General features: G+C 41.2%; 1 protein-coding gene across 1 annotated transcript in view; it reads left to right on the top strand.

Annotated features, from left to right (window-relative positions):
• Positions 1 to 14282, top strand: part of GDA (guanine deaminase) — a 74032-nt gene that overhangs the window by 29773 nt on the left and 29977 nt on the right. Inside the window, exons 2-3 of the mRNA XM_046023738.1 lie at positions 6156 to 6244; positions 11547 to 11718. Of these exons, the coding sequence (XP_045879694.1) occupies positions 6156 to 6244; positions 11547 to 11718 (261 nt within the window). The remainder of the gene's footprint in view (positions 1 to 6155; positions 6245 to 11546; positions 11719 to 14282) is intronic.

Here is a 14282-nt window from a genome sequence, read left to right as displayed (position 1 = left end):
CACCAGTGATGTCATTAGATGAGAAGAATTAGTAAAATTACTTTTTTATCTATCAAAAAACACATTTTTTCTATAGCAAAATAAGGTTTTATAAGACAGCCAGAAAAAAAAAAGACAGCCAAAATGTATATTTTTCCAAGAGTATTTTTTTTTTAAAGATTTTTTTAAAGATTTTGTTTATTTATTTGACGGATAGAGATCTCAAGTAGGCAAAGAGGCTGGCAGAAAGAGAGAGAGGAGGAAGCAGGCTCCCTGCTGAGCAGAGAGCCTTACGTGGGGCTCAATCCCAGCATCCTGGGATCATTACCCGAGTAGAAGGCAGAGGCTTTAACCCACTGAGCCACCCAGGCGCCCCTCTAAGAGTATTTATTAAACTCTAAAGTTAAAAGGAATAATTATTAAAAGCTATTGCCAATCAAAAAACCAGTCATAAATAGGATAAAGCTTTTTGGGCATGTTCATGTAAGCCACTGGGGCGGTTTTCAAATTAAACAGTTTTAACTTACATGAGTCTTTTTAGGAGTCTGCAGCAGAGTTTGGCAAACTTATTTTGTTGGATGACCCAGCTATTTTGCGGTGACCCAAAGAGCAGTTTACTCTTCATAACAACAAACATCTTGCCCAAATTTGCCATCTGGTGTTTGAAGCCTCTGTCTTGCAGAGAGTTTTTTCATTAGCTGACAGTCATTACTCATCTGATTTTGGCTTTAGTATTGCTGACATTCTCAGTACTGCTCATCCTAAACAGCACAGTTTCAAGTGAGAGAGCACTAGGAGTGGTTTCCTTAACAGAAGGGATTCAATTTCCTCATCTGGAAAACAAGGAACTCAGATGAGAAGGTTCTGGCCAGCTGGCACCATGTCTGATTTTGTGATTTTATGAAACCTGGTTTTCAATGGTTTTTGTATGTGCCAGACAGCCCACCTAAACTCTGGCTTGTGGAGGAAGGTCGTGAGTTATAACAGGTACCATGAAATGGTGAAAGATGGAAAGATGGGAATGAATGGCTCCATAAGACTAGAGAAACTCAGGATCAAAGAGCCATTGCCCCATAAAGACAGTATCAGTGATATATTATAATTTTGCTGTTTTCATTTTCTAAAATAATTTTAGAGATTCCTCAAAAATAAATCTCAAGGCTGTACCATGATCTACAAAGCCCCTGGCTACCATCTCTATTCTTCTAGTCCTTGTACCATACCCCTAACTGGCATCCCTGGTGTCTCAAAACTTGCCAAGCATTAATTTAAATTTAAGTAGACGTGTCAGAGCCTTTGTCCTGATTTGTTCCCTCTGCCTGGACTGTTCCTCCCAGAATATGCGAGCGTTTTACTACCTTCCTTTATGCAAGTCTGTGCTCAAGTATCATTGCTCAGAGAGATCCATCACACACCACATTTTATCTCATCCCTTCCCCTTGCTTTATCTTTCATCACAGCGCTCACTAATACAAGCAATATATCTCATATTCACCTATTGATTTAATTGTTCCTACTCCCTGGAGTAGTGTTTGACATGCAGGCAGTAATTGTTGAGTGAATACATGAGCTAGAGCAAGAAAACCATCTAATAAGTACTTGATTTGTGGATTAAAGTTCTCTCCAACCCAGTGTTGCAATCATATTTAAAGAAGACTCCTGTCTACGCCACGTCTTGCAGTTTTTTGCCTCCGTGCTTCTGTTCCTATCATTATTTACCCTTTCCATCCTTTTCTTTCCAACCCCAGATACTCTGGCCAGGGTTCTGCCTTTGAAACCTTTATTGAACACACCCACTGTCTGTCTATCTGAACCCCAGGGCACTGCGATCTCTCTCTATCCCTTCCTTGTCTCATGTATCATCTGTCTTTGTGAATCTTAATTCCCCAACCATAGGCTCCGTGAGTGGAGATTACATTTATGTATTCTGGTTTTTTTTTTTACTTTACATTTTCATGTACAATTAAAATGGAATTAACTTTGATGATTTTGTTACAAGAAACCATTTATTAACAATTTTGAATCCCAAAGAATGCATTGTAAGGAAATGATCACTACTATCAACATTCAGACATGCCAACACACACACCATATTCTTACCAAAAAATGTGATTAAAGAGCAGGGAGGTGGGAGCAGGGGAGGGAGAGACTAGTAAAGAAAAGCAAAATATTTTTTAAAATGTGATTATACCATACATGTTATCTAGTAACCTGCATTTTTAAAAACACTGTAAGATCATATCAGGGATAATGTTCCACTAGGTAGATATTAAGCCTTCATTGTAACTTTTTTTAAAGATCTATTTATTGATGAGAGAGAGAGAGAAGGAGAGAATCTTTCAAGCAGACTCCCCGCTGAGCTTGGAGCCCAACGCAGGGCTTACTCTGGTGACCCACGAGATCATGAGCCGAGCCAAACCAAGAGGCAGATACTCAACCAACTAAGCCTCCCAGGCACCCCTTCACTCTTAGTTTTTGTTGCATTGTATTTAACCAACCTCTTATTGACTGACTTTGAAATTGTTTTCAGTTTTTCACTCTTGCACATGTATGATGTATGATTTCGGAGGTAAGTGCAGTGAGAAACTTGAAGAGAGGATAGATTTCAAATCTTCATGATGGAGGGCTGGAATCGTTGACTAGAGAAAGGCTGTTTACATTTTTCTTTTTAAATTAATGTGCCTCTTAAAGGAACTTTTAAAAATCTATTTGCTTTTGCACTTTTAAAAGTTGATATGCATAGTTTTTATTAAATTTAAATACATTTAAAGCTCATAATTTTTGGCAGATTGTAAATATGTACCTGTTAAAATTGAACTGTGACATTACTTTTAAAAATCTATCTGACAGAATAAAAATATAGTGACTTGATATCTACCTTAATCTATTTAAAAAAAAATCATGAACTAGCTTCTCTTTAATGCTCTGAAATGCTATATAGTCCCTTTTTCTTCTTGAACTACTAACTCTATTCTGCTTTCCTTACAGAGGCTATGCTAATGCAATATAGTTTTATTTTGGAAAGTCTTTTATTAATCAACCATTGCCGTCAAATTTATGTGGATAAATGTATTTAAAATTTCCTGGGACCATATGGTAATTTGTGAAATGTAAAATACAAAAAGCTGTTTTTTCTCAACTAGATAATATATGGATGGACAAGTGTTACTTGTTGGTAGAATGAAATAGGAGCACCATCAATTTTTTTCTTATTTTCCATTTTTGTAGATGTAAGTGCTGAGAAACATTTTCACATAAATCAAGTAGATGTGACTGGGAGGAGCTTTTTTTATAGCAATATCTCTCAATTCTTTGAATTCCTTCTGAGTTATTTGATAACATTAATCTATTACTAGAAAAACATTTTTAATGATCTCTTGGTGTCTATACAATTATGTTTTCTGTAAGTTTTACTGAGAGTAAAGACCACAGTGCTAGAGAGATGTCTTAGGGCGCTGGGCACAGGCATTGGTAGGAGCACACTTGACCTTGATGATTATGGATATTCCCTCTATCATGTCGTGTGCTTTGCTCCAACACTGTCTGGCTCCCCAAGTATAGCCCAGAGAGGAGGAGAGTTGGATTCAGTTAAGGCTGAACTTCTGCCAGATGTGTGTTGACTAAGACATAAGAAATATAAAATAATAGGTGGTAGAATCTGAGCCAGTCAAGGACGCTGTGGAAGAAGACCACTGATGGACTGGGGTAGAGTGGAGAGGAGAAGGTAAAAGGAGGGCTTTTCCAGGTGGGAGATTGGTTGGAGTAGTTGAAATAGCAAACTGGAAAGAGAGGTCATTGTTGTCTGATGTGTGATGCAGGAGTTTTGGAGGTGGAGCGGTTGTGGTCATGAACATGTCCGAGGTGTGACTATAATATGAAGTTCGTGAACTTCATTTGTTCATTTATTTATGCAAAAATCGCTGAAAATGAGTTCATGGAAGTAGGTGGTCATGGTGTCAAAAGTTCATAGTGGGGGCACCTGAGTGGCTCAGTGGGTTAAGCCTCTGCCTTCAGCTCAGGTCATGATCCCAGGGTCCTGGGATCGAGCCCCGCATCAGGCTCTCTGCTCAGTGGGGAGCCTGCTTCCTCTCTCTCTCTCTCTGCCTGTCTCTCTGCCTACGTGTGATCTCTGTCTGTCAAATAAATTAAAAAAAAAAAAAAAAGTCCACAGTGATTTTCAAAGGAATGAGGGCAGGGCTTGGAGTGGAGAGAAAGAATACGAGCCAGGCATCATCAACAAATCAAGAAAATGAGAGAAAGGGGCTTTTGAAAACTGAAAGGGGCAGGTCTTAAAAGAATTTAGTTTACAAGGAGCTTCAGGAGAAATGGTTTGGAAAGGATTGTGGTGGGTATGGAAGGAACAAAGTCATTCCCTGACTTTGATGTGTGAACACCTGCCATTTGAGAAGCACAGGGAAAACCATGTCCTCAGGGGAGAGCCCCAATTATTAGAAGGGAGGAATCTGTATTTGTGACAGAGATTTTAGTTCTATTAGACAGTGTGTTTCTGAACCACAAGCTTACTTAATGTGTTAGTAAAAGTTCTTCATGGAGTGCCTGAGTAGCTCAGTTGGTTATGTGAATGACACTTGATTTTGGCTCAGGTCATGATCTCATGGTCATGAGATCGAGTCCTGCATCAGGCTCCACGCTCGGCAGGAGTGTGCTTGAGATTCTCTCCTTCTCCCTCCACCCCTCCACACCTGCTCCCATTCTCTCTCTTAAAAAACAACAACAACAAAAAACCCAAAGAAACAACAACAACAAAACTTCCTAAAAGTAGAGTTACTAGTTCTTTCAGTTTCCCTGTCTCTCCAGAATAAGTTTTTTGATCATTTATATTTTCCTCAAAAACCACTTATTTCAAATGTATGTTCAAATGTGTGAATACAGTGCTTTACAACAATTTTTATTTAGGTATGCATTTATGTATTTATGTGTTTAATGGTAAATCACCTGAGTTACAGAGATAAATTATTTTTGTGTTTTTAAAATGAATTACAGATCTGCTTTGATACTTATTGACTCCAGTCTGTTTTCAGGATCATCAAATTATATTTTCTCATTTGTAGGAATTACATTTTCGTTTTCTCTTCTGAGATTAAAAAAATCCCATTTTTTAAAAAAAAGTGTATCGTCAATGAATAAAGAAAATCAACATATTTTATTTTATTTTCAGTTCCACTGTATTTTGCACAGTATAGTGCCTTGCTTCTAATTAATTAGATACATTTTATTTAGCAGTCTTTTTTCAATATTTTATGTTCCATAAAACATTTATTCTCCCAATATTACATTGATAAATGAAATACAGGATATTTCCTGCATATATATTGCATTGTCCCTTGTTTTTTCTGGCTTTGCAATCCACTTTTATAGAGAAGACAGTAATACTGTATTTAAAAAAGAATCAGCAATAGATACAATGTGTCTAGCATTTAATATATTCTAGGGATGTGCTAATATCTTTCACATGTTACCATATTTAGTCTTTATAGTAACCCTGTGAAGTATGCACTGATGTTATCCCCAGGGTGCAGATGGGGAACCCAGACCAAGAGAGAATTAAGATGTCCCTCCAAAGTTCCCCAGCTGTTGTGCATGTTGTTAGGGCTCTGTTAGCGTAAGGGATCGCTCTGTTAGCCTCCCGTCCACAGTAGTAGAAAAATACAGCAGACCTCTTTATGGCAGATGGCCAGAACCAGAGCATCAACATAATTCATGCTAAGATTTGATTGTTGGGCAATTATTATGTGCAGTTATATTCAGTGTTAATAACTTTCCCCATGATATACTACTACCATACTCTGGACATGAGTTTCCTTTAACAGCTTAACCAAAGTCTTTTATTCATCTGCAGTGAGGTACACTTTCTGTAAATAATTGTTTCCTTTCATCATTTTGGGATATGGGGAGAAATAGATGTCAATTAGCCATTTTTAACACCCTGTGTCTTCAAATTAGAATTTTTGAAGTCTCACGTGTATCTGTAGAAAGGCAGAAAAAGACAGGTCATGCAGTTTGCTTCCTTGGTCAAGCAAAGGCAAACGCTGTCCTTTTGTCTCTGAACTCTATCCCATTTGGTTATCGAACACCTTTTAAAAAGACTTAGATATTTAAGTACAACAAATGCCTATGGCTTATTGATTTGTGATTCTTCTTTCTTTCTTTTAAAGATAGTGTTTTTAGAAGAGGCATCCCAACAAGAAAAGCTGGCCAAAGAATGGTGCTTCAAGCCATGTGAAGTAAGAGAATTAAGCAACCAGTAAGTACAGCCAACGTCTTCCCTTTTGCTGTTAAATAGCTTCACATAGACTTCGCTAGTCTCAGATGATTACAAACCTGCCTCGGAGACAGAGAGGTTTTATTTTTTTCCTCGTGGGGTAAGGTGAGAGCGGGAAGGGAATTTGAGAACAGGAAGCTGAAGGGTGGAAACTTGGAGAACAGGAGGCTGCCATCATCCGTTTAAGTCTTCAGCAGATCTTTGTGGAGTTTACTGTGTGCAACAACCAGGATCTGGAGAAAATGATGTGCAAAGTCTTTGCCCTCGCAGGGTTTACAACCCACGGGGATCTCAGAGAGCAAGCAGGTATGCAGATAGGGAAGCACGCCAGTGATAGGTTGTGCTACCTTCTGTGAAGCTATATAGGAAGGAAGAAAGGAAATAAAGAGGGAGGGAGAGAAACTGCCAGGGGTGATGGGGTCGGGGAGAGATGGAGGCTTGGGGAGCAGTAAGTGACAGCAGTTAGGGAACACCCATCGCCCAAAGTACATTTGAGCTGTAGTTTTATATTGTGGAGTTTTAAAAAAATATATTTTATTTATTTATTTGCGTGAGAGACAGAGGAGGGAGAGAGAAGGGGCAGAGGGTGAGAGAGAAAGCAGCAGATTCCCCGCTGAGCAGGGAGCCCGAGACTCAGGGCTCCATCCCAGGACCTGGAGATCATGACCTGAGCCGAAGGCAGGTGCTTAACTGACTGAGACACCGACGTACCCCATGTATCAGGGGCATTGAATATTTGTCCAAAATGTGTTTGTTATGATTGGCTCACTCTCTTCATAGCGTGTTTGATTTATTTTATAGAGATGGGAATACTTTTTTAATTTACAGATTTATTTATTTATTTTGGAGGGGGGCCAGTGGGAGAGGGAGAGAGGAGTTCAAGCAGACTCCTTGCTGAGTGCAAGCCAGACACGGGGCTCAAGGTCACAAACCCTAGATCGGACCTGAGCCAAAACCAAGAGCCCACTGCCTAACCCACTGTGCCACCCAGGTACCCAAGAGGAGAATACTTTTTTGGAACTCAAAGATTTTATCTTGTTTCAGGGCAAGTATGTTTCCAAAGTCAATGGAAGTCCCAAAATCAATAAAAAATCATTTTCATTCTACAGGTGTTCTTTAACTTGGGAAGTGATTTCAGAATGGTGTAGTGAGAACAGTGAACTAGGAATTGGAACACCTGGCTTGAATCCTCTCAGTACAGCTTGAAAGCAAGTCACTTCCCTTCTCTGAGCTCGTCTCCCAGGCTGTTAGCAAAATAATTGTTCTCAGCGATGGTGGATGCCTCCTAAGGTGGATACCTGCAGCAGCTCTGTGACCTGGGTTACCCATAAGGCTTGGAGGCAGAGGGGCTGGCCCCAGTCCTGACAGATGGGGTGACTGTTCATAATGAAGTTTTGGTGCACCTGTGTTTGTGTCCAGGTTTCCTACCTGCTGCCTGTCTGGGCTTGGGAGGTCTTGGGCAGTGGGCCCGGAAGTGAATCCAGTGGGCAGGGAGATAATTCTAGCCACTTCTGTGTTATTGTCTGCTTCCTCTTGCTAGATTGGTATGAGAATGTATGTTGAGGAATGACTGACACTTGGTCTCCTGCCGGCAGGCCCTCAGGATAAGGGGGCAGTGTTCATGGGTTTCTTTTCCACATGTAGGACAATAACTAAACCATTCTAGAGCTCTGGTAAGTATTCTACGGTGTAGGACTGAATCCACATGAAATCAGGTGTCTGCCCAACCACTGCATAGAAATGAGAGCTCTCCTTGCCTGAGACCACTTGCCCTTGCCAGGTTTCTGTCCTGTACTCCTTTCCCTTCATTGCTGTCCTCGATACCTCTCTTTCCTGGGTCTCCCTCAGTCCTCCTGACAGCTCGGCCCAGAAGGAGCATGGCCTTGTGTTCCTCGTTCTTACTCTTTACGTGGACGGTGCTGCTCCAGATTCAGTTTTGGTCTTTATCCACAGAAATCGCCGACACCACCAGACTCGAGGCTTACTTCCACAGAGCAGACTCTCAGACCTGAATCTTCACCTCTTATCCCATGTTTCTGAACGTGGTTTCCTCCTACATTCCGTGCACATCATGTCTTATAATCAGCGTCACATGCTCAGAAGCTCTCTTTTGGACTCATTCCTCTCCTTTGCTGCCCAGAGCTAATAAAATATCAAGCTTTTTCTTTTGTATTCATCTTTTCCTTTCTGTGATAAGAACAGATAAGAACAGATAAGAACACTTATCACCATAATCTTTATTCAGAAATGTCATGCTTGGGACATGCATGGAAGGAGTCTCCCAGCACACCCCTGCCACGGCCAAATTCATATCCTACAGCCGAGGTTCAGTGTGTCACAGCTCTGCAAAAGAGAAGAAAAACAAAGTCACAAGTGTCCTCACCATCCCCTCCCTCCTGGCTAGAGAATAGCCAATACCAGTTAACTCATTGAGCTGATTATTCAAGATCCTTTCTAAGATGGGTTTTTTTTTGTTTTTTTGGCTGTTGTTTTGAAACTTTTTTTTATGAAGTAAAGTGCACAGATCTTAAGTATGTACATGGATAAATTTTGACAAACACATGTAACTATGTGACCAACATATACCGATCAAGATATGACACATTCCTATCAGCCTAGAAAGTTCCTTTGGGCCCCTTCCAGCCCCTCTTCCCCTGTTCAATTTTTGTCTATCACATAGATTACTTCTGCCTGTTTTTCAGTGTCATATGACTGGAATAAATCAGTAATTCCTGTGTCTGGATTCTTCATTCTTCATAATGTTTCCGAGAGTCACCCATTTTGTTGTTTATATCAGTAGTTCTCTTTTTTATTGCCAAATAGTATCCCATTGTGTTGAAATATCACAGTTCGTTTGTTTTCCTGTGATATTTGAACTGTTTCCAGTTCAAGGCTAGAATACATAAACCTGCTCTAAATATTTTTGTACGGTGCTTTTTCATAAGTGTCTGTTTTATTTCAGTTGGGTAAACCACTAGGAGTGAAATTGCCCACTAAGATCCTTTATATTTTGACCAGATCTGCTTTTCTCTCTATCTCCCTCTCTTCCATCTCCCCACCCCCTCCCCCAGACATAGCCTCACCCACCCCTAATCTGCCCAACTAGATTATAATCTCTTTGAAGATGTCTTATTTCTCTTGGGACCTCCCACAAGGTTTAGGAAAGTTTTTAAAATTTGCCAGATATTTGGGAAATATTATTTGATTGAACAACTCAACAAGATGAACAAATCACTCGGCCATTTCATTTTGTGGTGTTGGAGACAGGAAAAGCCCCAGGACTGAGGTGTCCTGAGAGGCCAGCAACTCCCGCCTGAGAGGAATCCATAGTTCACCCCCACCCCGTGCTGCACGCCCCCATGTCGTAGGCTCACTTAACGCCACCTTCTTGCCTTACGAGCTTGTCATGGCTCTTCCCTGCCAAAGTGGAGGACGAACTCTGTCCTCCGAAGGGTCGTGACCGAGAGTTCTGAGCCTGAACACAAACCGCCTGGATTGGAATCTAGGCTCCAAAGCTGACTAGTTGAGTGATTTTTTTTTTTTTTTTTCAAGCTGCTTACATTTCCTGAGCTTCAGTTTTCTCTTCTGTCAATGAGGATAACTTACTTCATAAGTTTATTGTGAGCATTATATCATGATAACTACTATTTTTTTTGAGTGCTTTCTATTATCCAGGCACTGTTTTTACACTTGCTAACAATCCTCACAACAGCCCTGTGGTGTAACTCCTGTCTCCGTTGTACGTAAGGGGACACTGAGTCACAAGGAAGTTAAATAGCATGTCAGTGATTCCACTGTTTGTTGATGGTGGGGTCTGATTCAAAATCAAGCAGTCTGAGTCAAGAATGTATATACTTTTTAAAAAACTCTCTCTCTCTCTCTCTCTCTTTTTTTTTTAAAGGTTTTCTTTATTTCACAGAGAGAGTGAGAGAGCGCAAGCAGGGCAGACGGTGGAGAGAGCGAGGGAGAAGCAGATTCCCTGTCGGGCAGGGAACCCGATGCAATGCTTGATCCCAGGACTCTGGGATCATACCTGAGCTGAAAGCAGATGCCTAACCATCTGAGCCACCCAGGCACCCCAAGAATGTATATACTTAACCCCTGTAACAAACTGCCTCTCACAAGTACAACAACACACACGGATGGCATGCCCAGTACACATACCTCTTCAGTAAACGTTATCCGCTGTGGCCACCATCAACATTATGGCCACCATTCCTGGTTCCCATTTCTTTAAACATAATGCATTTTATAGATACCCCGGGCTTTGTTTGCCTTTCACTGAGGCGGTACACATTTAAATTGGTAGCATAAGGGATTCTTTGTTATGTCAACTTTTGAGCTCAAGTTCTTCATATTAAAATATAATTAATATTTTCTCAGGGGGTGCTGGTGGTGGTACATACTGTCTTCTGACAGATATCTGTTTGGATGTGTGTAGACACTTAACAGACACCAGTGAACTGGATTCGTTCTAAGTGTCTGTTAGTTTGGGGGCTGCCTCGAATCTGTGCGTAGTGCCCCTGAAAACCTTCAAAACGTCTTTCCAGGACTTTCTGTTACAAGAATCAGTGGAAATATAAAAATTAGTTGGTGGTCCAAGGGAAGAGCAGGAGGGATCAGCAGCACCTGGAGAAGGCTGTCCGAGCCCAGGGGCTGTGTCTTCGCTTACCCATCCGACACCCCGCACCCAGGGCAGTCTCACCTCCCAAGATGGCCTGTCGCTAACCAGCCTCGGTTTGCTCCTGCTGCTTCATTTCAGAACCTAGCCCCTACCTCACAGGGGAAAGGACCAGATCTCTTGGAGTCAGCCAAGGTCTAGAGGACCCGTGAGTCTAGCACTGCGGCCACGGTTTGTCATTGCCCGTCATCCTTAATGACTTGGGAGTAATGCCTCAGCATGGCCCTAGAACCCTTACAGACCTTTTTCCTCATCTTTGCTCTCCATCCTACAACCTCCAGTTATGAGAACAAAGTCATCGGATGTCTTGTTCCACGACTGCTTTGCTGCTTCTCCGTGCGGTGCTTCTGCCTGCCGCGATCATCTGTGGTTAACCTCACACCAGCCGTTCTGCCATTCCAGTGTACAAGCCGTAGGTCTCCCAGCGAGCTTCACTTCTGTTTCTTGATCGCTAGATAGGAGGAGAATTTACAGTCATCTAATTGCATTATCTCTAACCTACGGGGGGGAGGGGTGAACAATTAAATCACTGTGGAGAGAAAATGGGATTTAAAGATATGGAAAATGATTATTAAATTCTTTCCTCCTTATATTTATTTCCAGTGAGTTCTTCATGCCCGGGCTGGTTGATACACACATCCATGCCCCTCAGTATTCTTTTGCTGGGAGTAATGTGGACCTGCCGCTTTTGGACTGGCTGACCATGTACACATTTCCTACAGAACTCAAATTCCAGAACATCGACTTCGCTGAAGAAGTATACACCAGAGTTGTCGTAAGTATATCGCTTGTGAGTAGCAGTGTGTTATGACCAAATCACCTGTAGACACGTCCATTTCTTGGGGCATATTTTAGTTACAAAGCACAGGCAGTTGAGGCTAGAGTGGACCGTGGAGACATTTTCAGTTTTTTTCACAGCCCCAGGGGTGTGTGGACCATCCACGTCTTCTACACAAGCTAACCCCTAGCAGAGAGAAAACTTGAATCCAAGTCCTCAAATCCCCTATCTGGTGGGCTGTGTTGACTCTCGATCTGTTACTTCTCGTGTTTCAAGTTACTAAATTTGAGTTTCATGCACGTGTGTGTTCCCTTACTCCTGCCAATCCACAGTGCTGTTCTGGGGACCATATGGAATAGCTGTGTAACCTTTGGAAAGTTCTGTGACTCATTTTCCCCATCTGTAATATAGAGATCATGATAGTAACTACTTCATAGGATTGTTCTGATAAGTTAATATTTGTGAAGTTCTCAGAATAGTGCCTGACACATGGTAAGCATTGTATATGTTTGCCTTAAAAATGCAAGGAAATTTAAAATTAAAAGTTAAAATTACAGTTATAAGGATTTCACATTATTTTAGTAGCTTCCCAAAGGAGGGAAAATAGGATGGTTTCCTATAGCGGGATACGTGGGAACGTGATGAGCATTAACACCACTAGAGGGAGCGATGGAGCTAGTTCAAGTCATTGACCAGTGACTGCCGCGTGTGCCAACCCTCTAGTGAGGGCTCAGAAGATGTCCTTACTTCCACTCTCTCAGGGAAATCAGTCCCCTTCTTTCTACCCCAAACCCCGTGCCAAATCCACTCAGCAACCAGAAATGGCTTCTGCAATGGAGAATACCTTTTGCAAATACCTTCTTATCTGACCCCTACCCTTTGTCATGCAGTGCGCTTAGTCTAAACATTTCTGCATTGTTGTTGGACCGTAGAGGGTTTTTCTTCTAAAGTGTTGGCTGTGTGATGGTGACAGTATTATAAGCCTTATCCGGTTACCTAACCATTCTGCCATTTCCCCTGGTCTCATATCATTCAAGCCTTGAGGAGTAAAAGCGAGCGCTATCCTGTGTATACTTGACTTCCTTAATCATAAATTCAGTGCAATGGTTTATTTAGCCTGCATCCACATGACACCAGAAAAACTGAGAAGGACTAACACCGTGCATGAAATTGCTGGGCCACTGTGTTAATGAATTGTGTTAACCACACCAGATCTTTTCTCAAAATTTGTTTATCCCTCTCATTGTTCTTAAAAGGGTTTGAGATATCTTAAAATAGCATAGTACACAGTGGAAGCAAATGAGTCATGAAAGCATGGCAGAGGGAAAAAGGGGGAAAGGAAAATAAAACTGAGAGATAAACATATACCATGGGGGTCCATGCAGTTGTTAGAATTTGCCACAAGTTCAGCTTTAAGTTTCTAGCCGCTCACCCAGGGAGGAAAACCAGTGATGTAATTTGCACTGTGTATATGATAAAAAAAGAAGATGATTGTTAAGGTAAAGCATTTCTATTCCTTATACTGATTTTCTTAAAAATTAGTTTCAATAATATTTCATATAGATGCATGCTATGTTGTCAAAATATATATTATTAAGGTGCTATAGTATTTTTTTTAAACCCGAATATGTCACTGTTTTATGTTTAGACATTTAGAGTATCTAGTACCATATATCCTTCAGGCAGTACTCCATAAATACTACTTCTTATAGCAGAGAGTTAAGTATTTAATGTCAGTGAGTACAAAATAGACTTTTCTTGACAGATACCTGCCCTGCCTACTCCTGTGTTTCTGGTGAGGAGCAGGCAGGCCTGCATACTTTAATAGTCAGATGAGCTGATGATATGGCTGAAATCTGTAGAAGTTGAGATTTGTTAACTAGAACCCGTCCTTAGACTGACGACTGCTCAGGGATGCTAAAAACCACACATATGAAGAGATCCAAGCCATTTTTGTTTGTTTTATTTTCTTCATCATAAAACAGTTCTAGATCTATACTTCAGCAAATGGGTAAATCAAGACCCTAGAGTTTTGTGCCATAGATGATATTGATCATTTACTGTGCAAGCAATTTAAAGTATATATTAGCAAACATCTCCCGAGATTACTTAGGGAAAAAATCCCAGTAAAGCAAGCCTGGATTATCCTCCTTTAAGCATTGCAAACTGCCGGGCGCCTGGGTGGCTCAGTGGGTTAAGCCTCTGCCTTCAGCTCGGGTCATGATGGGTCCTGGGATGGGGCCCTGCATTAGGCTCTCTGCTCAGGGGGGAGCCTCCTTCTTCCTCTCTCTCTGCCTGCCTCTCTGCCTACTTGTGCTCTCTCTCTCTCTCTGTGTCAAATAAATAAAATCTTAAAAAAAATAAACATTGCAAATGGATGGGAAATTACAGTTTCCAATTACACTGGAATAAACTAAAAACACTAGAAGGCTCAGGAATCTATACATCATACCGTTTGCAGTCAAGGGATTAGAGAGTGAGATCCCTGGTAAAGGTGCCAAGATAAACTGGTTGCGAATATTCTGGGTGACAGAATGAATGTGCTTTTACTCTGTGGGGTT

This window comes from Meles meles, chromosome 11 (assembly GCF_922984935.1).
Source record: "Meles meles chromosome 11, mMelMel3.1 paternal haplotype, whole genome shotgun sequence".
Taxonomy (NCBI): Eukaryota; Metazoa; Chordata; class Mammalia; order Carnivora; family Mustelidae; genus Meles; species Meles meles.
The sequence above is the reverse complement of the archived record's forward strand: the minus strand, read 5'-3'. Positions and strand labels throughout refer to the sequence as shown.